Consider the following 27,713-nt stretch of genomic DNA (forward strand, 5'->3'; position numbering starts at 1 on the left):
TTATTGTGTTTGTGGTACTTACATGAAGTGACTGGTGTCATTGCCACCAACACCTGGAGACTTGAGTTTCTGCACCAGGATACGGATCACATTCATGAAGATGACAAAGTTCACCTGAAGCACACAAATACGGAAGTATCAAAGAGACTGTAAGCCAAGCACCATGGGAACTTGTGTGTGTGTGTGTGTGTGTGTGTGTGTGTGTGTGTCCGTGTGTGTGTGTGTGTGTGTGTGTGTGTGTGTGTGTGTGTGTGTGTGTGCACTGTGTGTGTGTGCACTGTGCAGTGGTGTCATGGTGTTTTTTGTACTGGTACCACAGCGTTTAATGCGTGTGCAAGCACGTCCACGCGCGTGCATGTGCACATCGCAGAACACACAGAACAGCTGATATAGCCTAAGCCTATTGTTAAATCGTGTGTGAGACAAAAGTAGACTTAAAGATGGAGTGCCACGATTTCTTTCCACCCTAAAACATGATCATCAGGTATTATTATAAATATAAGGAGGAATAACTTTTTCCAAAAAGTGTACATCATCAAAATCATGCTTTTATGTGGACATGCCCACCAGTTCATTAAGTATGCCTGGTTTGCCTGGTGGGTGGTGATGGGTGGTGATCCACCTGAACTGAAGCCGCACCCACAGCTGTAGTTGTATGATAATGAGGGAGGGGTTAGGGGATATGACTACATGAAAAGCAATTCTAGTGCCGTCTATGTAACATGCTATAAGTCTGTATAAAATGCTATCTAAGTCTGCATGAAGTGCTATCTAAGGGGCCGGGCAAGTGCTACGGGCCATGATGGAGTCTGAAAAGGTGTGAGGCTACAGTTCTTTTCCCCCAGCCAATCCATGTGTTGATTGATTTGGATTCACCTGTGTCCTGTTAATCTTGTGCCTATTTAAGCCCTGTGTTTGGTTATTGTCTTGTATCCCGAGTTTCCAATTCTGTTCTTGTTTGCTGGTGTGGATCTACTGCAAACATTTGTTAAATAAACAGATAGATTATGACTTCCTTGCATTTGGGTCCTACTTGAAAAACATCTTGATATTTTGAGGGGCGCTACCTATGTCCAGCTTTGATGGTTTGTGTAAACACAAACATTGAAGACAAAAGTGAGGACGCAAATTGTGATTGGACAGAAGACTGAGATGATGTATGATGACGTACTGTATGATGATAAGAGTGCCCCTCACGTCACATGGGTGTGATTTTAAATAAAAAACCTAAAAGGCTGAACATTAGCTGTTGCTAGTGGTTCTTGGGAGTTGGGAAGAGTCCCACTTTATGTTACACCATGGTTACCCCTATAACAGATCATACAGAAGTCACGATTAAATGAAAGTGCACTTACTTGGTAAATACAATGATTTGGTGTTAGCATCATGTCGTGCTTTAGCTATTGAAAAATAGCAGATCTACAAGCTCATAGCGTGCCACCGAGTGGCGCACTACGAGCTTGTAGATCTGCTATTTTTGAAAAATCGATCTGATCTCAGGTCAGAATGGAAAACTGTCAGGATGTAGAAGACATTTTTTTAATCTGATCTCAGGTCAGAATGGGTTAAGGCTTATACTCACTAGTAGTGATGCAGTTATCGGACCCTCTATGAGCCACCATATGAAAGCCACATCTGTGTCATCATCCCAGCAGCTGGTGAGACAAACGAGAAGGTCAGAAGATTGTGCTAATACCTAAGGCTTGGGTAGGTGGGTGACTCACAATGAATCATTCTTGGGCCTAGATATTACTCATGCAAATTCCTCTAACAACGTTTTCTTTTTTGTCAAGTAGGGATGTTTTGTTATATTTTTGGTTTCATGGCAACATCTTTGAGAAGTTGCAATGGTGATCTTAAACCCAAACCACACCAAAGGGTTGGGTTGGGACAAAACGTTTTTTTAAGGTAGATCACAGCAATGCAACTCATTGCAACTCAAAAAACGTTTTGTCCCGACCCGATCCTTTGGTGTGGTTTGGGCATTAGATAGACACAGAAACACAATGAGACAGATGGCACAATATCTTTCTCTGTACAGATCACACATCACACGCAACCCAGCCACACAACTATATATGCACTTGAACTGGATTACTGTATTTCACATGAACGCAGATCCTTCCATTCATCTTTTAATAGCATTCAAGCCGAGGTCAAGCTGAATCCTCACCCCCTGTTATAATAGACGTGTCGGGTTAGGACCCACACCATTATGATAGTTGTTGGGAGACCTGGAAGGGCACAGGTTGACATACATGGTAGTTAGACCATACTGTAGCTGTAGCATTATAGACCATGCTCAGATTCGGCAGCAAAGAGAAGAAACAGAACACAAATCAAGGCGGTAAGACCCACTTTGTTTTTGTTTGGTTAATGCCTTTTTGAATCTAAAGTTTCCCTTGTGCTCTGTAAATATCCAAAGCATTAATATAGAATGTTACAGAAACATTTCCTCCCTTACCACACGATGCATGGGCATTGCAGGACACACAATAGCAGGACACTCACCCCAGCCGATGAGAATGTACCACCAGAAGTATTTCTTCTGTGAGACAAAGGTGAGGGCCAGTAGGGTCTGCAGGTACATGCCCTCCACCAGCAGCCAGAAGTAGTTGGCCAGGATGCTGAACTGGAAGAAAGCCACAGCTGACTTGCAGGACATCTGCAGGACCAGACAAGAAGACCACAACAATATATTGTTCCAAAGAAAACAACAACAACAACAAGATACGCTATGATCAACAGCTCCAAAACACAACATTTGCAGAGAGACAGACACAGAGAGTGTCTGTGCAGCTTAATACTTTTTGTTTTGGGCCTGGAACGGAAAATGTTTGAAATCCCCTGCTCTTGTTTACTTTCTATAAATAGGTTTTCTTGTGGCTCTGACATGGCAAAGGTCTACTGTTGTGGTCTGTGGTGTGTGTGTGTGTGTGTGTGTGTGTGTGTGTGTGTGTGTGTGTGTGTGTGTGCTCCCTGCTGAGTCCCAGTGATGAGCAGATGCTGGACCCTCGTGGCTACACAACGGGCATACTTATAGTGTGATTTCAAGTGGCGCAAAAGGGGGGAGGGGGGCAGTCGAAACACAGCCGAAAGCTGTACAACCGCTTGTAGGCGCAACATCCACACAACATCCACACAACACAGAGGGTGGCGTTTAACCACCAATAGGAGAGAAGAGCTGTTTTTGATCCCAATGGGCGGAGTTTCATTGTAGTCTCCTGAGTCTACCAGCACATTGAGCACAACTACACGCAGAGAAACGTGGGTCTGTTGTTTCCGCATTCCTCTCTAGCGCACCGCCCACTTCCTGCAAAGCCAAGTGGGAAATGGAGGCATCTAGTGAGGGGACGGCCATGACACTTGCAACTTGCTTACATCTTCCATGCAACATTGTTGTGTATGTGTGAGTGAAGCATAAATATGTCCCTTCTCGCTTGCCATCTCTCACGAGAACCGGTAGAAGCTGCGTGAGGGACTGGAGACCGTCTTTGCCTGGACTCCAACGAGACAACATTGCTTATTTAACTCCAGCTGTTCGTTACTATATCTTGTCAGTTAACTTTTGCTTATTTTTGGTTAGGTGAAGTTATTGTTTTGTTCGTCTCCTTCTTTTGGGAACACCCCACCACTATAAGTCCTCGACCGTTCTGCTTTAATATCCTTCTCTATAACTAATACTGCCTATTAGTTATCTTTATTATAAATGATAGCCAATGTACTTGAAAGTCGATTAACTTCCATCATGTATTATTTGAGCTATTTGTACTGAAAACAACACTTTTGTAACGTTGTAACATTTATCCTTAATTGCAAGTAAAAGCATTTTTTTAATTTGCAGTGGGTTTCCTGTCCATTTTATATGTTATGCGTACCTTTACCCCTAGACTAATTGGTCCGTAACCACACACACACACACACACACACACACACACACACACACACACACACACACACAGACACACAGACCGTGGTGGACACTGCTAAGCACTGGTCCGTGTCCTCATCAGAGAAGAGGACACCATCTTTAATGAAGACGGCGCTGGCTCTCAGGGTGAAGGAGGAGAACAGGTTGATGTGGATGTAGTTCCTGGTGCAGTGGAACTTCCTGCAGGCACAAGAGGAGAAGAAGAAACAACGAGAATCATTTTATGAAAGGAGAGCTCCACATCTTTACATTTTATTGAGTTTTCTGCGTGTGAATCGTCTATAGTCTTGTGTTTTAATTTATAACTTAAGGAAGTAAACATGCATCTTTTAAATCGGTTGTATCACTTCCTGCTTGAATGCCATAACCACTTAAGAGTACCCATTTCAACCTATCTTCATCTAACTATAAATGTGCCACGTCTATGTCTGCGTGTGTGTGTGTGTGTGTGTGTGTGTGTGTGTGTGTGTGTGTGTGTGTGTGTATGGATGTAATGCATTTAACTAGAGAACAGTTTGCCCCACCGACTTCAAATTTGACACACGCGTTCCACACCACCGCAGGGAGTGCAGTGCCTGGCCTCGAGTCTGTGGCATACACCGTTGTCCAGAAACACCACAAAAGGCTCTGGTCAGGCTCTGCCAGTGGAACTAATGAGGCCAAGTCCTCTCACCTGTGCAATTTCCAGCCTCTGGCTCTGCCAGGGGGCCTAATGAGGCCAAGTCCCCTCACCTGTGCAATTTCCAGCCTCTGCCTCAGCCAATTTATTACTTAACAATGCAATGCATTAGAGCTATGGTACGGGTATATATACTGTATATAAGTTATTTTAACTTCAATCATTTCTTAAGTTTGAAGCTAATTTGTTATTTATTTTTCTTATTTCATCCATCTTATTTTGAAGCTTCCTGTATTTCGGTTCACTTTACTTTGAAACTTCCTGTTACCGCACCACACTTAGCTGAGGCCTGCTAGCTTCACACATACCATTCTCACACTGAGTCAGTGACAGAGGGGAAGAGACACACACCAGCATTTGTTTGAACAGCGTGAGTTACACTGCACAGCAAGGTATGAACAAAATGTTTGACTATGCATCATGCACTTTTGTACTCAAAGTAAGGTTGCCTGTAACTTGCAGTTAGTGAACAGTTGATTGAATGATTGAAGTGGTTTATATTGTTACAGCGCCTGTACACTATGTTGTGACTGTTTGGTGTACCTGTGACTGTTTGATGATGTGCCCTGAGGTTCAACTGGTTCATGCAGCCCTTTAGCGCCCTTGATAAGCAGGCTAGAGTGGAGTGAGGTACATGATTGTTTGTTTTGGTTTGGAGTCTCATTCATAATTTGTTTGGGACTGTATTTGTTTATGGTATGTTTTGGTATTTGGTTACTGTGCATTTTTCCTTTGGTATTTTATTGGTCATGTATTGAAGTGAACTGATTTATTGTATCACTTTATTATAAGTTTATTAGTGACATTTGTATTTGAGACTGGCTGGGTTTTACCAGATTGTTGGGCCATGTCATAATGGTGTTGAGGACATAGTTTTATACTGGGCCATTAACAAATAGTGCATATTTTGGATTTTGTTTGCTGTGATTACTTTAATTACTTTTGCATATTTGTATTGTTTTGATTCGATTGTTTTATTTGCCGTGTATGTTTAGTGTGGAGAGACTTACTTCACCCATATCGCTAAAGGGCATTTAGCCTCGGAGACCACAGGCATTACCTGCCCTTTCATTGGGCTCAGTCCCACTTTTAGGATCATGATTTCCCAGCTATAATAACCCGCCTCTTCCGTTCTGTATTTTAACTTGAATATATTTTCTATACTTGACACCTTTGTTACATCAGCTTCTGGTTCTGTTCATTCTGAACCCGTACCAAATTGGGGAACCTTACCTTGTTCCGTCACATTGTCCAGCATATATCTAGGTTTAATGCTATGGTTAATGTGTTTGAATGATCCTGATCCCTCACTCCTATTTGTGAGGTTGGCCAATTATTCATTTCAAAATATAGCCCTGCTACATATAGGCCTACAAAGTTCTCTTAGAGAAGCAGGGGGTTTACCTGAACACGGTGAACACAAAGATGGCAGAAATGAGAGAGATGAGGGAGGTGGCGTATCCAACAGTGTACAGCTGCTTCAAGTTGGAGCGGTAGGTTGTCTAAAATGGGGGACAAAAAGGAATATGGATTCACACCAATGTAATGGCTGATTTACACAACTTGCACACTGTGGTGCACGCCCACAAATAAGCCGATCTACAAGCTCTCAGTCCTTTGCAGCGTGACATGTAAGTTGACTATTTTCAGTTTGTAACACAGGCACGCAATTTAGTACACATCAGGCTTTAGGAACAACGACTCACACGTGACATGCACACGCACTGTGCACACACACACACACACACACACACACACACACACACACACACACACACACACACACACATTTGAATTCTTTTATTTGGATCTGCACAAGTGGCGTATACAGAATAGACCCAAACACTGGTCAGAATAAGGTTATACATTATATGGTCCAACCAAGCTGCTGCACATGCTTAACACACAGAGGGAAAAGAAGAGAAAAAAAAAAATATATATATATAGCACATTGTTGACATACTATATACTTGATACTACTAGACAGGATGTTTGTTTTGGGTTTTTTAAGCCACCTAGGGATAAATGAAACAACGCCTTCTCCAGACAGACAGACTTCCCATAGTAGCTGAGACAGAACAGTATTTAGCCAGCTTTTTTGCATTTGTTTTTAGCAATCCACCCAATTGCAAACCCCTGAGCACAAGTTTATGGACATGGCCCAGACTTCCAAATACAAGGACAATAAGTTGACAGTTATATCCCAAGGCCATAATACGTTCCACCAGAAGCTGATATTTCATAAGTTTGGATGTAAAACAAGTGTCCATATACAAATCAAATGGGCAGCCTATTTCAAATATAGTGACAGTTTTTCTAATTTCATTGATGAACACAATATCTGGGGTATTTGGAATATTTTGTAGTGAATTGACATGCGTGTCATTGTGATCAAACCAGTCTATTTTTACAGTGCTGTGTTTATACATTCTTGTACACACACACACACACACACACACACACACACACACACACACCCACGGTGTCATACCTGCCCTGATCATACCCTTATCAGGGCAGGTATCATACCTGCCCTGATGTCATACCTGCCCTGATGAAGACTCTTTTGGAGTCGAAACATGTTGGCTTTTTTAAACATTTCTAAATGAAGTACCTTGATTTTTATCCACCCTCTCCACATTTTTAAACATTAGTGCTCGGATCGCCGCCTTTTCTCATACATAAATGAATGTTCACCCCTGACCACATACAGTACAGTACAATGCTTCTACCTCTGATTCCACTTCTATGTACTCATGGTCCTCACAGGCCTCCAGGTAGTTGGGATATTCATCCGTCCAGCCGTCCTTGGTGCAGTTTCGGTAGATGAACCCTGGGAAACACAGTTGTCGTTCATAAAGGGTTAGAGAAGTCTACAGCAATAACTATATAGAGATCCTTGATTATAAGAGAAGATAGGAGACAGAGTAGGGTGGAGGGCATTTACCCAAAGGACAGGACATGGGTTATAAAAAGTTCCGAAACCCACAAATTGAGAAGAGATATTTGGTATTTATTAAGTCAGCAAGAATGCTGGCTGTGGAACACAAACTAACACCAAATGAGGAAAGACAGCAGTCTCGTGGAGTTCTAGAAACAAATGTGCGGATGTTTCTTCCTCCTCTTTGATGTGTGTGTAAACACAAACATTGTCATAGCACAAACATTAAATGCCATTGATAATGAATGGCCAGTTTTGAGCATCTGTCCCTTAACACACACATTGAATGCCATTACAATTTAGGCATTTGGCAAACGCTCTTAATCCAGAGTGATTACAATAAGCTTAAGAATTTAACAGTGGAATATCTATTTAAGGAAACTATGTGTATACACTATAGAGTGCTATGTCTACATAAGGTGCTATTTAAGTTAGATAAGTTGAGCCTGTGTGCATACGCCTGTAGGAGGTCGAGGCCAGGGCAAGTACTACGGCAAGTGCTATGGGCTAAGATGTAGTCTGAAGAGGTGCGTTTTCCGAGATGGAGGGCCCAGTGGAAGGCAGCAGAACCATCCAGGCTTCATCACTACATCGATGATCCCACATGTGTTCCTGGCCAGCACCTGCCCCGCAAGGAGTGGACAACCCTCAACCGCCTGAGGACAGGTGTCGGATGTTTTGGTGCAGCCATGCAGAAATGGGGTCTCACAGACAGCGCCCACTGCGAATGTGGGGACCCATTACAGACACTGGAACACATGCTGAGTTGCTGACCAGCTGCCCTATATACCGGCCACCGAATTGTGATCGTGGGTTAATTGACCTAGACAATGACACACTGGACTGGCTTGCTGCAACGGAGCTGAAGGTCTAAGGATATACGACAGAAGAAAGTAATGATGGTTACCATATGCAGAAAAGATAGTTACGATTTCTAATAATTACGTCACTGCATAACTAATAAATGTTCAGACAAACATTTGTTACAATGTTATTTGTGATGATATAGTTATCAAGTCAATAGTATGGAAACATTATTTTTCTATACTTTGTTTATTTTTTTGTATTTTCTTATTTCCATACTTCCATCCACACCTAGAAATTACAAATATCGAATTCCATACCTTTCCATACCTCCATGCTCAGAGGTTTAGCACTCGTATTCAAACCAGTAGTTTTCAAGATTATGTTTTTTGGAACCAACGTGTTGGACGTACGGACCAACACCGCCATCCTCAAGACCACCACTACCAGTGGGGCTAAAATTTCATTTAATTGAATAAGTTGGGGGTCACAGCAGGTCAGTTTCAGAATGATGTGGTCATATTAAAAACCACAATTTTCACCTGGTGATGTTGCACCGCTTTTTGGCTCTAATTTCACATCATTTCCTGTAAACGGGATGCGGCACGTGGCAGACCAGTTCAGTAGCATTTCCCTTCAAGTTACATCCTGCAAGAGTCAAGTGTAAATTGGCTTATTACTCGATCCATTAGGGAAGAGAATGAAGTGGTAACAAAATATATTGCCAAGTTAAAATTGACAAAGTTACTTTCCCACACACTGACGGCAATGATTGCTGAGCAGAAATAACCCTGCTGCTCGATTCATTAGGATTTAATGGACCAACATACAATCATTCTGCTCCTTAATAATTAAGACTGGAGTTGTCAACTCAACGCTCACCTCCCCTCACATTGTCTAGACTCTCTAGAGTGCATGATATCACATTTTTCATGTCAAGGACCCTCGGTTGAATCACGGTATGCATTTGGCCACGAACCATGTGTGTGTGTGTAGAGCTCTATTTTCATCCGAGCTTTCTAAAGCCATGCATTCCACGTAAATTGCATGCTGCGTTCAAGATTTGAGGCTTTTTTGTTCAAAACGGGCAAATCCTGTAAACTTTGAAAGCCAATGTTAGCCAATTAGGATGGAATTTGAAATATCGGACAGTGTATATTGTACGACTCTAAATGTTCTGATTACCGTAATTGAAAATGGTGGACCCTGTTGTAAATAAGTTTAATGCTTTATCATGGATAGTGGACAAAGTTTTTTGTATTGACTTGTGCTTTGATTTGATCATGGAAATTCCCCTATAAGTAGTATGGTTGGACAGAGATGGACTCAGATAGACTGTGAGATAGAGATAGAGATGGAGTGGGACTCGGACTGGCAGTGGACTCAGCTGTCCCTCCCCACCAGACACACCATGTCAGACAGATTGACTTGTAACCTTTTCTAATAAACCATGTTTACTGAAGAGACGTTAATCTGAGTCTCCCTGTTTCTCATTCTGCTATATCACATCAAGATCCTATAGCACCCAATGCAACGAAACATGGTCAGTAACTGGAAATTAATGCTGATGTGAATCTACAGTTTGTATGTTGTGTTGTATCTGCCGTTGAAGGTATGCGAGTTATAACGGGGAACACAGTATGTGTACGTGGCTGCACTGCTATGAGTGAATTTTCAATTTTCTTTTGGTTGCATCCCTCCAGGCTATGGGTCCTATACGTCCGTCTCATGCACAATGGTTTGTTTACAAAGTGACAGAGAGATGGCCAGGGGATGTTTTTCTATCCTGTACACAACCTATATACATATTTTAGCATGATGATTGGGTTGAAACGAGTAATACACTGTATGGATGTCATCTTCAATTGGATTAAAAACGGAGGATTTCTGTAATCGGTAGCACCTGTGTTCTGACAGATGCGCAGATATGGGAATCAAACTGGTGAGCTTGAGCTTTCGTTTTCAGGAAGTAATTAAAAAATGTTTTATGGACTTTTGATATAAAAACACAGAAAATGTTGAATTTGTCCATTTTTTTGGCATCCATTGTTAGGTATGCCCATATGATGACCACAGATATGGTCTAAAAGTGTGAAAAACATATTTTTCATTTCACCTCGCCTTTAATGTCCCTGTCTCCTTACATGTTAAGGTTAAGTGACAAGCAACTGAAGAGTTTCTCCTGAAGCTATTGAACATAATATGGAAGACAGTCAAAGATGTTAACTAAACTATCACACAAAAAACTGTAGGCCTATAGATTATTATTAATATTGAATCAATCTTACTGTCCTGAATCAATCTTACACGCCTGCACAAATATCTCTACATTCCAAAACATGTACATGTGCGTGCACGCACACACACCTTATATGTTATATCCTGTTCAGATAAAGCATGTGTGCACAATATGTTCACACCACGACCACAACAAAACCTTATTTATTATCTGACTGTGAGAAATCCTTTAGCAAAAGCTCTTACTCTGTCTCAGATGACTGTTGTTGACTAGGTGTTGAATATGAATGAGGGGGGGGGGGCATGTTCTCCCACAACATGGCCTGGAGTTAGATCGACGGAGCTCACTCACAGTCCTCAACAGCAGCCATGACGCAGACAGGGTCACCCGGGCGTTTGTGTGTGTCCCTGTATGTGTTTGGAAGGCTAAAAACTTGACAGTACGTGGTAATAATAGATACCAGCTTTGTGCTGCTCACAAACATGCCTGTCCGGCGCTCCTCAGCACTGGAGCGAAGCAGTCTGTGGGCGGTTGTCTGAAGTTATCTTGCTGCCAGATATTTTCCCTGTACCGGCCTTAGCGTTGTGCAGCCGGTGCAGGAATCTAAATCCCTGCAAGCGATGATGAGGGCGCGTACAGCGGTTGGCTGTGCCAGATAGCCTTGCTCACTGAAGGTCCAAGGGTAAGGCTCTGGGGAGGGCTGTGCTGTACATTTCCTACCGCTGCTGTTAACAAGCAGCACTAACTCCTTCCCCCGTGCATGGCTCCACTGTGAACTGTTTGATTTTCCATTAATTCATTATTTTCTCAGTCCGTGGCCTTTCTGTTAGTGAGGCCACGTCGAATCGCAGCTACTTATCTTAACCCGCTGCGTGGGGGTAGTTCTCCTTCAAACTTTCTGCCATTGAAAATAAGTCTGTCATATCATCATTCTTACATACAAGTGAGTCCCACCTACACATGCACATCCACCACTCCTACAGTAGGCTATATGCTTTAAGCTTAAATCCACTTTTTCCTTAATGAATGAAATGTTATTTTTTACTAAATATGTTAATATGCAACACTAACACATAATGTGGTCGTTGGAGGTGTTCTCCCTGCATGCTCTTCATTTGAGAAATGCAGATTTTGTGGTTGGGTAGGACCACTACAAGACGTATTTGAAATATATTTCCCCTGTCCAAACAGGATTTCTGTCATTTAATTGACAGTGACATGAGTCTTATAGCGGCATAAAACAAACGTGAATTGCCACATTATATTGTATAAATAAGCACGAGCAGGATACCTTAAGAATGGTCGGAATGCAGCTTTAAGATGTGTATTGTTCTGTTCTCAATGTGTGTGGAGGATACACAGATAAACAGACAGCTTCAAGCCAACTGTTAGCTGTCTGTTTATCTGTGTATCCTCCACACACATTGAGAACAGAACATGTATGTTTGTGACATCATGGAGACTTGTCACTTGGGGCAACGCAAACAATTCACAAAGACCCCTTTACCCTCACCACACACACGCCCATGGATGCAAACGCAACGCCACTTGTAAGCCCTCAAGTTTATCCATAGTTCTCAGCCACGTCCTTTATCTAAAGTCAACCATCTTATGAGTCTTGTAAATAGTCTAGAGATTGTGGATTTCTTAAAGCCAAGTTCGTGTCAAGAGACGAGAGGGACAGGACCCTCTATGTCGTCTATAAAACACTGTGAAATCATAACATTGTTCCTAAGAGATAGCTATAGCCTAATCCAGTGTTTAGCTAAACGACAGATGCAATGGGCTTCCATTTATTGTACTGTAGAGTTTGTGCCTGCAAAACTTCCCACAGATTAATCTTCTTGATAGACAGAAAATGTACGTAGGCTACAGAAAAAAAAGAAAGGGAAAAAAACACAGAATGCATAACTTCACAATTCCTTATTGTGGAGTTGAGGTATTGTTGCGGGGGGTATTGTTATCATTACTCCAAGCTGTACAAATGGTTACAGTACAGTGTGGCCTGAGGACGCATCATTTACCTGGGTGATTAGTGAAAAGCAGTGAGATGTTGGCACAGGAGACGCTGACCACCTGGCCCACCTCAACACGATGCCAGCAGCCAATGGTGTCCCAGAGCGTCCGACAGCCTAGGATAGGATGAGAGATGGTTAACACAGAGCCAGTCTGACAGCCTAGGACAGGATGAGAGACGGTTAACACAGAGCCAATCATACTTCCATGTTACTTACTTATGTAGTGTACTTAAAGGTGTCGGGGAAACGGAAATTGTGCGAATTTTATTTTGACGTTTCAGACGGTTTCAACTTGAAACGCCGCTCTGAAGTTTATGAACCAATCAGAGCGTCGCATCCCTTCAGGCGATGGGACGGTAGCTAGGGATGGTAGCTATGCTATACGCAGGAGCATGGTGTGTGTTTGTTTACAAGTCTGATAGTCGGCCAGCTGTACCAGTTTACTGTTATGTGGCTTATTTCTACCCTATAATGTTTTCAGATACATATTTTAGCGTGATAATTAAGTTGAAACCGAGTAATACACTGGTATCTTGAATGGGAATAAAAACGGAGGATTTCTGTAATCAGTAGCAGCTGTGTTGGACGGATGCGCAGATATGGGGAATTAAACGGGTGAGCTTCATTTTTATTGGCTTTTATTGGCTTGTATCTCTACACGTCATCAATCTTCGTTTTCAGGAAGTAATTAAGTTAGTAATTTAAAAAAAATTGGCACCCATTGTTAGGTATGCCCATATGATGACCACGGATATGGTCTAAAAGTGTGAAAAACATATTTTTAATTTCACTACGCCTTTAAGTACAATTTTGAGGTATTTATACTTTACTTGAGTGTTTCCAATTTCCAGTACTTTTACTTCTACTCAGGGGCAGCCTTAGGAATCTGGAGGCCCGTTTTATGACCAAATGAGGCCCCCATATATACCTATGACATAATTATTCTGTTGATACTGGCTATTTTCACTATTATCTTTTGAATCTTGAATCGAAACCCTGTACTATTGAAACCCATTCATATTGTTGTAAAAAAGGAGGCATTCTCCGACAGTTGACATGTGGCTAAGGAGCTGGGAGGAGTGTGCATTTGGAGAAAATTTGATTTACCCTGTTAAAAAGGGAACCCTTATTTCAAAAAAATCTGGTCAACCATTGTTGAGATGCTTGATGAAGTATTTTATTTAGATATTTGATATTCATTTTAGCTTCCCCGCACCCTTCCTATTACAAACCCATTGTAACGTCAAACTCCATTTTAACCATGTTAGATTCATTCATTCTTTTGAAAGTAGGCTACATGGGCAAGATTTCCTCTTTGATTAGGTAAATGCAGACCGTTTCCCACATGGGGAGAGCAGCACTTGTAGATTCTGTCTAGGCTTTGCGTAGGTGTACAGTATTGGAATCTCTCCGAGTGGCATTCTAGTTAGCTGACACACTTGGATGCCTCAATACATGAATGAGAATGTTAATGAGAATCACAATGTAGTGAACGCCAGTGTGTTCACAGTAGGCCCTATGCAAAAATGCTTGATGTTCCAGAAATATCTTAGGTTAGAACAGGAGACCTCAGGCACCTCAGCTGTGGAACCTTCTCCCAGTTTCGACCCATAAAGCAGACACATTCCATGTAACATCAAAAACCTTTCTTTACGACAAAGCCTATAGCTAGATTTCTTGTTTTTCAGTACTCTACTCTACCATACAAAGTTAAAAGAGTAAGAGTAAAAGGCAAAATATCTTTCCCTCTCCTCCTCTCTTCCTCTGCCCCTCTCCACCTCCCCCTCCCCTCTTCCCTTCTTCCCCATCCTCTCTCTTCTCCTCGACTCCTCCTCTCTCCCCTCTTCCTCCCTTTGGTTGTGTGGGTTCATGTCCCATCAGTGAAAATGTAATTAACACTGTACAGACTCACGCTCCAGTAAGGTCTGCCATTAACTCAACATCCGGGGAGCTGCTCAAATCAATTCAGATCAATGGGCTATATGCACACAGATTAATACCATCTGGTGGACAAAAGTGGTGGTGCTTGGGTGCCAAGCTAGAATAAGGCAAATCCATGCTCTAGAAAACACCAATGTTCCAATCGCAATCACCGGATAATCAAAAATGACCTCCGAACATCGGTGATTAGTTCAAAACCACAGATAGCAGCGTGCAGAGAAAAGAGCGTGCAAAGGCCGCGGCTAAAACAGAAGCTAATGGCTATGGAGAAACAAACACACCACTTCCACTCTGACACCCACGCACGCACGCACGCACGCACCCACCCACACACACACACACACACACACACACACACACACACACACACACACACACACACACACACACACACACACACACACACACACACACACACACTCTATACATTGAGGAAGGATCTCGACTATCTTAATTATTCCATATCCATGTCAGGGTTACATATCAACTACGTAGGCTGAAGGTTAATGAAGAAAAGCCATTAAATCCATCTGTTTGACTACGGTAAGTACAAAGAAGGACTATTTGCCCAGTAATCATCTAATTCTGATTAAGAAGGCGGGGAGGTTTCTGTGAGATCAACGTCTAGACATTCAATTCCAACTATAAATTAAACCAGGCGGTATATTTCCTTCCATTTAAATTACTTGCTTCTCTCGCTTTTGACTCGTTTTGTTTGAGTTACCATGCAACAAAGCCCCTCATACCATTTTGAAAGTCAAATGGCGAAAAAGTGGATATTTTGCATTAACAATATTTTCTCCAGAAAAAGTTAAACATAGAACAAAGTGGATATTTACTCACAACCCATAAAAATGGTTGCGTGACACTTTATTATTTTATTATACCAGGTGCCACTAGCTGAAATGAATTGAATAATAACTTACATCTATCCGGTACAGTTACTATAAAATCACACCTGTGTGACTGTGAAGTGAGGGGCGCTAATATATTAAGGTCTAACTCATGTTGATTAGGTGATGTAATTGTGATGTAAAACAAACGGTGCCAACACAAACATTATATTCTCTTTATTGCTAATGGAATTTAATGTTTGTGTTAGGGACAAGATGACGTAAATTTTCCCTTCATTGTCAATGGCATTTTTAAAACAAACTATTGAACTAAAAACAAACATTAAACCTGTATATAGGAGAAATGTGTGCGGGGCTGAGGGCACAGACAAGCCATTGCTATTCTGTCACACAATCATCCTACACTCCAAAAACCCATTCAGTCCACAGCGCCCTCTAGAGGCAGAGGCACCTGGACCCCAGGAAGACTAGAGGCTCATTCACGTGTATCTAATGGGGATCCTTCAATAAACAAAACAAAATAAACATAAACCTGTACAGTTATCACCGTAGCTGTTTGATTTAACAATGCAATAGCTGTATGAAATAAAAAATAACGACACTTGGTGTGCACCCTCAAAATGATCGACTGCACCCATAGTCATTTCATCCTGGAGCCGGCCCTGCGCTCCCGTTAACCTCCATCCACTTCTCTGTACTCGTCAGCGCCAGCAAAGAGCTCCACAGCACATTCTCCGCACACGTGCCGACAGTTCCCAATCTGATAGTTAGTTTGTTGTTGCCTCCTCCTTGCTGCATAAGCGCTCGGGTCACACCACACACACACAAGTCCTAACAATAGGACCACAATGAAAACGAGTACCCTGGCTATTTTGCGTTATCCTTTTTGCCCTAATGTCTTACTTTACCACGTGATGTTTACATTCCTGACTAATAGTGTCCAATCAATCAAATTCTCAACAAAGTAAGTAGGCAGGCTACCTGCCTTATGATACAATAACGTCATGTCACGTCAATTGAAACTACAGCGTTGAACCACAGGCTCCTCACTTTTGCCCGCAAATTTGGACCTTCCATATCACAACCATGTCCCTTGATCAGTATGGCTTTGAATATGACTTCTACATATTTGTCATTACTTCTGCTTACTTTACTTACTTACTTACGCCTATAGCCCAACTTTGGGCATAGACCACGAACAAGAGCTCTCCAGACATCCCGGTCCTGGGCCATTTTCTCCAGCTGTCCCCATGTGTGGCCAGATCTCTTCACATCTGCATCCAGGTCACGGCGCCAGGTGTTTCGTGGTCTGCCTCTCTTCCTTCTCCCTTGTGGGTTCCAGAACAGGGCATATCTTGTGATGCTAGATGCAGGCTTTCGAAGAGTATTGACGATCCATCGCCAGCGCCTTTGGATGATTTCTTCCTCCACCGGGTGTTGACTTGTTCGCTGCCACAGTTCTCGGTTACTGATTTGATTTGGCCAGCGTATTCGGAGGATTCTTCTGAGGCAGGTGTTAATGAATGTCTGGATTCTTGTCATGGTGTTTAAAGTTGTTCTCCTGGTTTCTGCTCCGTACAGCAGGACTGGTTTCACCATAGAATTAAAAATCCTTATCTTTGTGTTCATGGGAAGATCTGAGGCTCCCCAGACATTCTTCAGCTGATGGAAAGCTGCTCTTGCCTTGCCAATTCTGACTTTTACGTCGGCATCGGAAAAGATGCTTCTGCTTGCACAATAATATTGTGGAGCTCATATCGTTTCATGAACTGGATGGGTCCCATAATTAGCCTGTTACTCCAGATGGACACACTGACAGCTCTCCAGCTAATTAGAAGCCACTCTATTAGAATACAGACTGTAGCGCTGAGAAAGTGCACCTTGCTGTCATTTGAAGTTGAGTGTTTGAATGCAGCTTTGTTGGGTGCCAACAGTTATTACCTTCATTACACTAATTGAAGCATTGTACAGTGGCAGGTATGAAAGGAAGGCTGCATGCTAAACTTGAGCCCTCTGGTTTTCTATCTGGGCTTCTTCCGGCCTGATTTATACTTAGTTGCGTGGCTGTGTTGTGAAACCGTCATCAGGTCGTAATGTTCCTATCCGAGAGAGTGTCCCGTACTTATTGAACCGCAAATGAAGGCTGTGTTTCACAGCCTTCTTTTGCACGCTCAAGCTCTTGGATGTGTCTCCTTTCCTTTATTTCCCAGTTGTCCCATCAATAAGTTCAAACACCTTCACTAATGGGTGAGCATCACATCCAGGGAGAGAATTTAGGGCCAGGAGATATATGTGGGCCTATACACATACACCTAAATACACAAAGGACCAGTTTCTTACATGCAATAAGCACGCACCTACACCTACAATAGTGAGTGAGAGAGAGGCAGAGATAGAAGGAGAAAGAGAGGGAGAGAGCACTTCAGCAACAACGTAAGTGTAGGATGTTCTTGATCTTGTGGGCTTGTAGATTGTCTATTTTCAGCGAAGATATCTGGTGTTCTGTTGGTAGTAAAGTAAAGTAGAGGCAGGGGTGTGCCAATATATCAAAGATATCATGATATATTGCAATACTTCCTCCCGCGATATATTGTATCGTCCTCCCAGATTCTTGCCTTTTATGGTTATTTTTTCATTTTCAGTTACAGCTATCGTGATATATCGTTGATGAAATCTCTTGCAATATATTGAATATCGTAATATCGCAATATTATATATCAAACATCGTGAAATTATCATTATCAAGGCCTAATATCACCACAGATATCATATCGTGAGGTACCCATATCGTCCCACCCGTAGTATAGAAGCCCTGGAGTCTCATGACCACGGCATACAGTGGTTTGTGAGAAACACTGCGTCCTGTGCTGAAGGGCAGAGGCGTTCCATCTCCGTGCTACACATTTGATGTGTATCCGTGACAAAGGTGAATTAGATTGACCAGAGGTGGAGTGCATGTTCCATCGGTCCCATTTCCCGCCGCCCGTCAGTATATATCCTCCTCAGGCTTTAGTTTCTGTTGGCCGATTTGTCTTCCATCTTTTCATGTACGAAAGAGCAACAGGCTCTGTTCTTAACATTGTTAGCAACATTGCAGCTCAAATAAGCGCTCTATGGGGAAATATAATGTCCTCGCTCACCATAAGTGACATTATTAAGATTGAGAGGGACGATGCGGAGTGGGACGGAGAGATAGAGAGGGAGAGCTTTTTCAGTATTATTCAGTGTAATGATGATGTTCTTATGCCCATGAGGAAGAATACTGATAAGGGCAGAGCTTTGGTATACAGTACATGTCAGTATCAGACAAGTCAGACAACTGGCTTCTTAAAAACATGGCGTGTCGTGGTTTAAACAGTGGATAATGATTATGGAAACCTAGAATTCTTTCAAATATTTAGACTGCATGTACTGTACACATCCCTCCCTGCATGGGTTCTCTCTATCTGTCTCTCTCTGCTCTCTCTGTCTTAACTTCTCTCCTCTCCTCTGTAGCTTCCCAACTCCAAAAGCAAAAGCAACACCCACCAGACCAACAAATGCACAAACTAGGTTTGCACCGACCAGAATTAGATTGATAAAAGCAATATCGTCAAGTGATGCATGCTGTCTCTCTGAACGTTGACGTGTCTTGTCTTGCATCGCAATAAACCAGTGGAAACTTGGTGGGTGTCGAGGTGGACAGGGTCGATTCAGGCAGATACAAACAGACACAAACAATAAATAATGGGTACTATCGAGACCACACACACACACACACACACACACACACACACACGCGCGCACTCCAGTTGTTCAGGCACACACTGTGTTCTCTGCTATGTTATAATTGGATATGATAATGACAACGGTGGCCACATGGAGATGAGAGAGGGCAGGAGAGCCAATGGTGACCCATGATCCATGGAAATGCCAAACGAGGCTTTAAAGCCTTGCACGCACGCATACTCTCCCTCTCGAATGCAGTGACTGATATGGTAGCGTGATAGACGGACTGACAGGGTTTTGCAGGTTTTCATATAATCTGCGACCTATGGCATGCAATATAAATTTATTTAGTTTTGTATTAAAAAAAGGTATTTGGAATCGAATCGAGAATCGTTTTGATTTGAATTTTTTTTTTGACTAGAATCTAGTTCAGGATCTTGCAGACAGTCGAAGGTTGATGCTAATAAAAAATTACACTTAATGCGAATTTTCTCATTCAACACCTTTGACTGTACTCAACATATCTCTGGCCCTACTCTAGATACCAGTAAGACGCGGGAAGCGAACGCAGCTGAGACCCTGCAGATCATGTCTGTCTGTCTGTGTGTCTGTCCCGCTGTTACTGTATATGTGGACCTGGCCCCTTTTGTGCCCATATATGGAGCTGAGTGGACCTGGCCCCTTTTGTGCCCATATATGGAGCTGAGTGATTGCTGATGCAACACACTCCATATTTGGATAGCGGGACAGACAGACAGACACACAGACAGACATGATCTGCTAGGTCTCATAGTAAGTGCTCACTGCGTTCGCAATAATGATTACTCATGGTTTTGATCCGGTGCAAGCCTCTGACCCTGCTGCTATCCTCTTTAATATTCCCCTATTGGTCTCTACCATGAGAGGCGCATCACTCCACACACAGACATGGAGAACACCTATCAGGCTTCTCAGCAGCTTGATCTTCTACTCTTCATGTTCTGTGGAGTAGCTGACTATTACATTCATGCAACGGCGTTGCACTGCATCTTGATTCTTTAGACACTGTAGCACCGCCCCCCTTACATGAAACCAGTGTAGGAAGGGCATGTAGACTGAACTTAAAAGCCACCAAATGACTTTGTAATCACACTGCCAGCCTTGAAGGTGCTTTTAAAAGAGCTGCACAACTATAAACTAAGAGATCAAAATATGTCTCGCATCTCATTGCTGCTAAATCTCATGACCCAATTAAAAACCCCAAACTTCTTTTCAGCTTTTCACCAAGGTGAAATATCGCACCCAATGAAAATGTTTTGCATCTTCAGACTTAAAGGGATAGTTCAGATTTTTTGAACTTAAGTTGTATGAAATACTTGCCATTAATATAGTGGTTGCAACTGTATTAATTGATTGCCAGAGTCCCGTGGTGGGAGTTCTGCTCTGGTTTTGGTGAAATATCAAGTAGTTCCGGTCATTTTGTGGGGTTCACAGCAGCACAGGGGGCCACGCAGTAAAGGTAAATGAATCCACAAAACGAACGATTCCTTTAATTCATATCCTGTCTGACTTTGACCTGACATATTTGTCCTTCACAGACTAAGGAAGTGCAATGTTATGTTATTTTGTATTCTAGTCTTTGTCCCTAAACCTCTCACCCTCCAACTGTGGACAGCTGTGTAAACAAGTATGAATATTCATGTAAGCTGAATTCATTAGCGACAGCATTAAAACCATGGGAATTGTTTGAATGGAGTTATTTATTTATTTATTTTCTTTTTTCCATCAAGCCTACTTCTTCAGCCCTCCCTGGCCGAGCCTTTGTGTTTCAGGGTGTTTGTGCTTACGTGTTTGTGTCTAGTGTGTATTTTCTTGTGTCTTATTATCTGCACGGAGAGTGTGCGCGTGCGTGCGTGTGTCTGCTTGTGTGCTCGGCATGGCATTTAGGATGCGTGCAACCAGCTGGACCAGCAGTCCCTCTTGACTCCCGTATGCCGAGCCCGACACCCCTTAATTCCGCTGGGCCAGTTCAGGCTCCAGTGGGCTTGTACATGCGTCCTGATTCTGAATGGTACTGTTGTCACATCTTGCTTGGAATGATCACAGCAAATGGTGACAAATGATGCAATCAATTCTGAGTGATACACAGCTGTGGTGCTCATCATCTATATCCCAGGGGCAAGAACTAAGACTGGATACCTTTCACTATGCACCTTCTCAGTTACACCAGAGAGATGGGATGGGACTGGGGGAGGAGGGGGGTACACTTGCCTGGAATGAACCGCACTGAATGCTCCACCTTGTGGAGTTTAGGCCAGGCACAAACGCAGAGAGACGTTTTCCTACACGATCGCTGTGATTTTACAGCGCCCCCTTCTGTGACGCATGCAGAACTGCCTCTCCCATGAGCGGATCATCTTAACTCCCAAACTCTGTATGGTATAACGTTAAGCATTAGACTTCCAATCCCAGCACATCGGGATCAAATCCCTCTCCCGGTGCTTATTTAAAATGTGTTGCAAATTATGGATAAAGGATTAAGGTTAGGCTTATAGGCATAGTTTTTGTCTCCCCCAGCTAAACTTGGCCCACTTGGTGAGAACAGACTGCAGCATAAAGAGAGAAATAACAGGAATATCCAGGTGCTCACCGGAGATTACAGCAGTAGTTAGGCAAAAAATTGTTAAGACGGAGGTGCGCCACCTCTAGCGGACTTGAGGAAAGAGAGGCACCGCCGAGCAAGGCGCAGACCGAGTCGCCGTGCAGAGCGTTGCAAAGTTCGCTAGAGCAGACTCTGGATAGGGACAGAATCGTACATTATCATTTAATGTGCCAGCTACCAACTTTTAATCATCACAATGTTCACAACATATTTCTACTTGCTTAATCACACCTTCCCCACACAGTCCTCGAACCTCACGGTTGGATTGTTGTGGAGGCATTGGGCAGGTGATAATGAATGAATTTTCCATTGATTCATTCAGCAGATCCACCTGTTTCCTGAGTGGCAGAGATGAGCTGGGGCAGCTCCAGCTTGGTTACCAGACATCTCCATGCCTGATTCATTTCCCTGATTGGTTTTCGGTTGCTTTGCCACTGCTTCACAGGAAACCTTTTTTACACCTAACCCACCATCCCCGTCACTCACCCCAGGCAAGCCCCCAGGTCATCGTGACATCACGTAACATCAGCCCCCTGGTCACCCCAGGCAAGCCCCCAGGTCATCGTGACATCACGTAACATCAGCCCCCTGGTCACCCCAGGCAAGCCCCTAGGTGCCCAGGTCATTGTGATTTATTGGTCAAAGTTCAAGCGACCGCACTCGCCCAGCAGTCTGACGTCACCCAGGCGGATGCGTGCACATGCCGATCTGCCCCAGCAGTACGCCCTCCACACACCGATCTGCCCCAGCAGTACGCCCTCCACTCTCATGGAGGAGACTGCCGAGTCTGCCGACGAGCGGCGCCGTCGTCTGGCCAGGGAATGCCAGAGGCTCCGCCGCCAGAGACTAGCTGCTGAGGGTGAGGTCGCTTTAGGTTGAGGTCGCTTCACGCCCTCAGGCGTCTTACTGATATCCTACATTGTAAATTGTTCATTTAGATCTGAGTGTAAAGTATAGCGTACAGGTCTTTTTTCACCGGAAGAACTAAAAAACATTGCATGGGACCTGGGGGGACCAGCGCCGGCCGGTATAGGCCACATAGGCAATGGCCTAGGGCGGCAGGTAGAAGAGGGGGCACAAACGTAGCCTCGGTACCAAGGCTTTAATTTGTGTTCAGGGGAGCGCACGGGAACTGGCACTAGAATAACTGAGTCGCCACTCAGTTATTCTAGTGCCAGTTCCAGCCCGTTGAGATGCGCTCCCCCACTCCCTGCCTCCGCTGCTCCTGAAGCAGAGCTGTCAACTGTCAAGCCGCCTTGGGGGAGGGGGGGGGGGGGGGGGGGGGGGGGGGGCGCCCGGCGCCCGGCGCGATCATGTTTTGGCCAGCACGTTTTAGGCATTCTGACTGAAGTAAACAGGAAGCGCTGCAGGTAGTATTGACTAGCAAACATGTCTAAAATATCGAAATTATTAGGCTGTGAGTACTCAAAGAAGCGCAAATTGAAAGAGCAAAGACTTGAAAAACAGAGACCGGGAGGAGGAGGAGACGTCTCAAACCGCTGTTCCGTCAGACATGCAATCACAACATCTGCCTCCACAAGAAGGCTTTGCTTAATTATTTGCTCCTTGTTGTGTTGTCGAGTTGCTGTCTGTGTGTGTGTGAGAGAGATGAGATGAGATATACTTTATTGTCCCACGAGGGGAGGTCAGTAGTACCAATCAACGTTTTTAAAACAAATAGCAGAAATGTACAAGTATAGTATCACAAGAGTTCAGTGCAAAATTGCAATCAGAGAAGGTATATGAATATAAAAGTACTAGAGTATTCACAGTTTATAGTATCACAGATATAAGTGCAATAAATAACAGATGAAGGTCAAGAAATCCCTTCCCCACTAAGAACTATGTGGCGGTTGTTTAGTAGAACAATTGAAGTGGGAAGAAAATAAAGTTTGCTCTTGCAACGACACTCTAGCATCTACCAGAGGGTAACAGCTCATACTCTGAAGATAATATAAGGATCAGACAACACTCTATTTGACAGACTGAGCACCGTTTTCTTAAAGATTGTCTGATTCCTACCAATTACCTTCATGGCTGTTTTTTTCCATTTTAGCTATTCTAGAGTTGAGCTGGACAGAGTGTCTCAAACCAAGCTGACATGCCATATCTAATAACGGTACCTAGCTCTGATCATAGGTTGACATGACTCGTGTGTGTGTGTGTGTGTGTGTGTGTGTGTGTGTGTGTGTGTGTGTGTGTGTGTGTGTGTGTGTGTGTGTGTGTGTGTGTGTGTGTGCTTGCGTTACGGTGTTCATTTCATTACGCACGGCTGTGCTGACTGCCTGACTTTTCCATGGCCTTTGTGTGTTTACCACTGTGTGTAGAGACTGAAGTCTTTTATTTCATTTGAGGAGCTGGAATTATTGATTAAGATAGCCTAATATTGTATGGATCTATATGTATGGACAACATCATTGCTGGTTCGTTTTGTGTCCTGTTCTGTGAAAAGAAAATTGCGCGAGTCGGGAAGGGCGGATCCGTGGGATGTGGCCTAGGACCGCAATTCCCTAAGGGTCGCTACCTGGGACGTATCCTCAGTGATGTATCCCAAGGTCCTCGGGGTTTCGGGTCTGCAGACAACATCATACCCCTCACTCGGGTGACCCAGCCAGGGTGATCAAGTCCCAACTTACGTCCCAGTAGCTACCCTCGATCAGTCCCATTAGGGAAAAACCAGGGACACACAATCCACTGCTCCACAACTACTCTGCCGGTACTGGGCGGGCCATCCGGTACTGGGTGGGTACTGGGCACCTGGGATGTATCCTCAGTGATGTATTCCAAGTTCCTCTGGGTTTTGGGTCTGACAACATCATACCTCATAGGAAAAATCTTGTCTATGGGATTTTCTCTTGGCAATATCGGCAGAGGGCGCAGTGGAGTAAGATAAAACTAAATCCTTTTCTGGCATGTGGTGGAGTGCGTCCACCGGGGAAAGTAGTCTTTCTAATGACCAAAACCGTCTTTGTATTGGTGAGTATAGCGAAAATGTTCTTTTTATTTTAGCAGAAGTCGAGGTGAGAGGCTGTGGTGCATTTCATGCGAGGGCAATTCATTGAAAGTTCCATAGCTCTAATGCAACGGCAGCAACAGCATTATAGCTAAATGCAGTACAGATACCAGTAAGACGCCCTGAGGGCAAGAAGCGACCTCGTCCTAAAGGGCGAGGTCGCGTGCACGCATCCGCCTGGGTGACGGCTGACTGCTGGGCTGGCGCTTTGGCATGGGGGGGTCAGATCAACATTTGGAATGAATTCTGTACTGGTCATATACTGTATGGAGCGTGTCTTGAGTGTACAGGGTTCGATGATCAATGATCAATCAACATATGGAATGTCAGAACAGGTCAACTCCATATATGGATATCTAAGGGTGGAAGCGTCTGAGTGTACAGGGTTTGATGAGGGCCCAAGTAGGGCCGGGCCCGTCAAAAGGGAGACATCGAAGAGGAAGGACGGGTGGGGAAGGATCAACATATGGAATGTCAGAACAGGCTAGATTAATGTCGCGGGAGGCGGCAGGATCCGTGCGTAGCGGCACTGCGTGTGAGAATACAATGGACGACTGCAAAGGGTAAGTCAGTGACGTGTGAGGTCCGGACTGCAGGGTGTGTTGTTGAGGGCTCGCGACGCTAGTGTTTGACTTGGGGTTATGAACTCTATGTGAGCTCTAACTTTTCTCTTAACTATGAGCTGAAGTAGATGAAAATGCACTAAACTGAGTACACGCATGTGCACACATGCACGCACACACTGACCTGTTGGACTGTCGGAGTGGTTGCGTGCCTCCTGTCTTTGTATCTGCAGACATGCCTCATGAGCCATCATGTGCTGCTGATGAACCAGACCACAGTCTGGATGAATGGCCTCTGCCTGAGGGAGAAAGACAATGTATAATGACAATTGGCCATATTCAGACCGCAGCCATCTTGCCAGCAAGGTGATACTTCCAGCCCATTCATCCAAACAGAAAAATCTTCTCTAATTATATTAAACAACGTCAAAATCACCAACATTGCAGCTGTAGGAAAAACTTGAATTATCCTCTGTAAAGTTTTTGTTTAATAAAATCACACCCGTGTGAAGTGAGTGGTGCAACTTTGTGTGTGTGTGTGTGTGTGTGTGTGTGTGTGTGTGTGTGTGTGTGTGTGTGTGTGCGTTATGCGGTTAAACGATATCTCTCCTCGGAACTCACGACTCCTCCTCCCTCCCCCCCTCGCGACGACACTCCCCCCCAACGACATCCGTATTTGGGCAAAGGAAAAATTCAAACTTAGTGAAGATAGCATATCTACAAGCTCACAAGAGGTTGGGCCATTCACTAACAGGACGGCCTCGATAGAGTTAAAGGGATAAACCCATTGTAACTTCAAACTCCATGTTAACCATGTTAGATTCATCGAAAACATCCATCCTTTTACTGATAGTGTCCTTCTAATACATGAGGTGCCCATGTTTTTTACCTTACTATTTTGAGGGGCGCTCCTATGTCCAGTTTTGAGGGTCTGTGTAAACACAAACATTGAAGACAAAAGTGTGTGAACACAAACATTGAAGACAAAAGTGAGGACGCAAATTGTGATTGGCCAGAATGATGTATGATAACGTACATACATTATGATGGTAAGAACACCACTCTCTTCACACAGGTGTGATTTTTTATTTATTTTTGAGGGGCGCTAGCCCCTCCTATACACAGCTTTATTGTTTGGCTTTCAACGATGCTTGTTTAAGAAAACGCCATAGACTTTGAGGACTAAAACAAACATTAGCACCCGTTGCTTAAACAAACATTATGTTGTAATTAAGGTTGTAAGATGATAAGAGCGCCCCTCACTTCGCACAGGTGTGATTTTGAATAGTTTATTTTGGAAAATGAAAAATATCAGGGATAGAAGGCTCCATAAAAATAAGTTATTAAGAATAAATGAAAAGATCACACCCATGTGAAGTGAGGGGCGCTCTTATCATCGTACATCATCATGACGTAACATGTCTATTTGCTCAGACACTATAAGACGTAAAATTGTCCATTCATTGTCAATGGAATTTTATGTTTGTGTAGGACGAAAATCTACACTAATAGCTGAATATAAAATAATTAGAAAACATGGGCACCTCACATATTAGTGTATGGGCAGTATCAGTCACCAGAAAAAAGGATGTTTTCGATGAATCTAACATGGTTAAAATGGAATTTTGAAGTTACAATGGGTTTGTATAGAAAAGGGGTGAGCAAGCTAAAATTAATATCAAGTATCTAAATACTGAATAGAGCAACTTAAAAACGGTCTTGGGTGTTCACATAAGCCATGGGTAGATGATAAAATGATGAAAAGTTTACCAAAAGTCTTTTTTTACATAGTGAAATAAGTTTCTCAAGAAACCCTGTTGTCTCTACAGGCAACAGGTTTACCTCCTCTTGCTTTCTGACTTGTGACACACAATGTTTTATAACACGTGAGTGCACCTGACACCTCCTTTTTGTGTTTTATCTGAGCCTCAAACATGTAATGAACATTTGACAGTGTATATGCCAGACATAACATATGATACGACGGCACCGTGAAATTCTGCTTCATGTTTGACATTTATTTTTTTATCATAGACAAGAAATGCTGCCAAGTGTAAAGTAGGGGATGCTGCAACATTTAAAGAACACAATGAATGTGTCATTTCTAGTGGCCGATGTGCGGAATATGTGGTTTATAATGATACGAATGAGTAGAGAAGTTGGCGGCATCTCTTCGTGTCTTATCCCAAGATGACAGCCTCAGATAGACCCTGCATAATACACTATAGAGCCAAAAGAGGGAAGTGTGTGTGTGTGTGTGTGTGTGTGTGTGTGTGTGTGTGTGTGTGTGTGTGTGTGTGTGTGTGTGTGTGTGTGTGTGTGTGTGTGAGAGAGAGAGCTAATTGTAAACCTTCCAAGGGGAAAGATGCTGGATTCTAATG

General features: G+C 43.4%; 1 protein-coding gene across 1 annotated transcript in view; it reads right to left on the bottom strand.

The window, feature by feature from the left end:
- Nucleotides 1-27,713, bottom strand: part of ghrhrb (growth hormone releasing hormone receptor b) — a gene marked incomplete at both ends in the record, with an annotated part of 36,959 nt that overhangs the window by 3,862 nt on the left and 5,384 nt on the right. The window contains 10 exons of the mRNA XM_080770439.1: nt 23-114; nt 1,583-1,655; nt 2,174-2,234; nt 2,512-2,665; nt 3,985-4,111; nt 6,015-6,112; nt 7,343-7,443; nt 12,619-12,726; nt 22,493-22,606; nt 25,517-25,631. Of these exons, the coding sequence (XP_080626565.1) occupies nt 23-114; nt 1,583-1,655; nt 2,174-2,234; nt 2,512-2,665; nt 3,985-4,111; nt 6,015-6,112; nt 7,343-7,443; nt 12,619-12,726; nt 22,493-22,606; nt 25,517-25,631 (1,043 nt within the window). The remainder of the gene's footprint in view (nt 1-22; nt 115-1,582; nt 1,656-2,173; nt 2,235-2,511; nt 2,666-3,984; nt 4,112-6,014; nt 6,113-7,342; nt 7,444-12,618; nt 12,727-22,492; nt 22,607-25,516; nt 25,632-27,713) is intronic.

This window comes from Protomyctophum bolini, assembly GCF_963924005.1.
Source record: "Protomyctophum bolini genome assembly, chromosome: 8".
Taxonomy (NCBI): Eukaryota; Metazoa; Chordata; class Actinopteri; order Myctophiformes; family Myctophidae; genus Protomyctophum; species Protomyctophum bolini.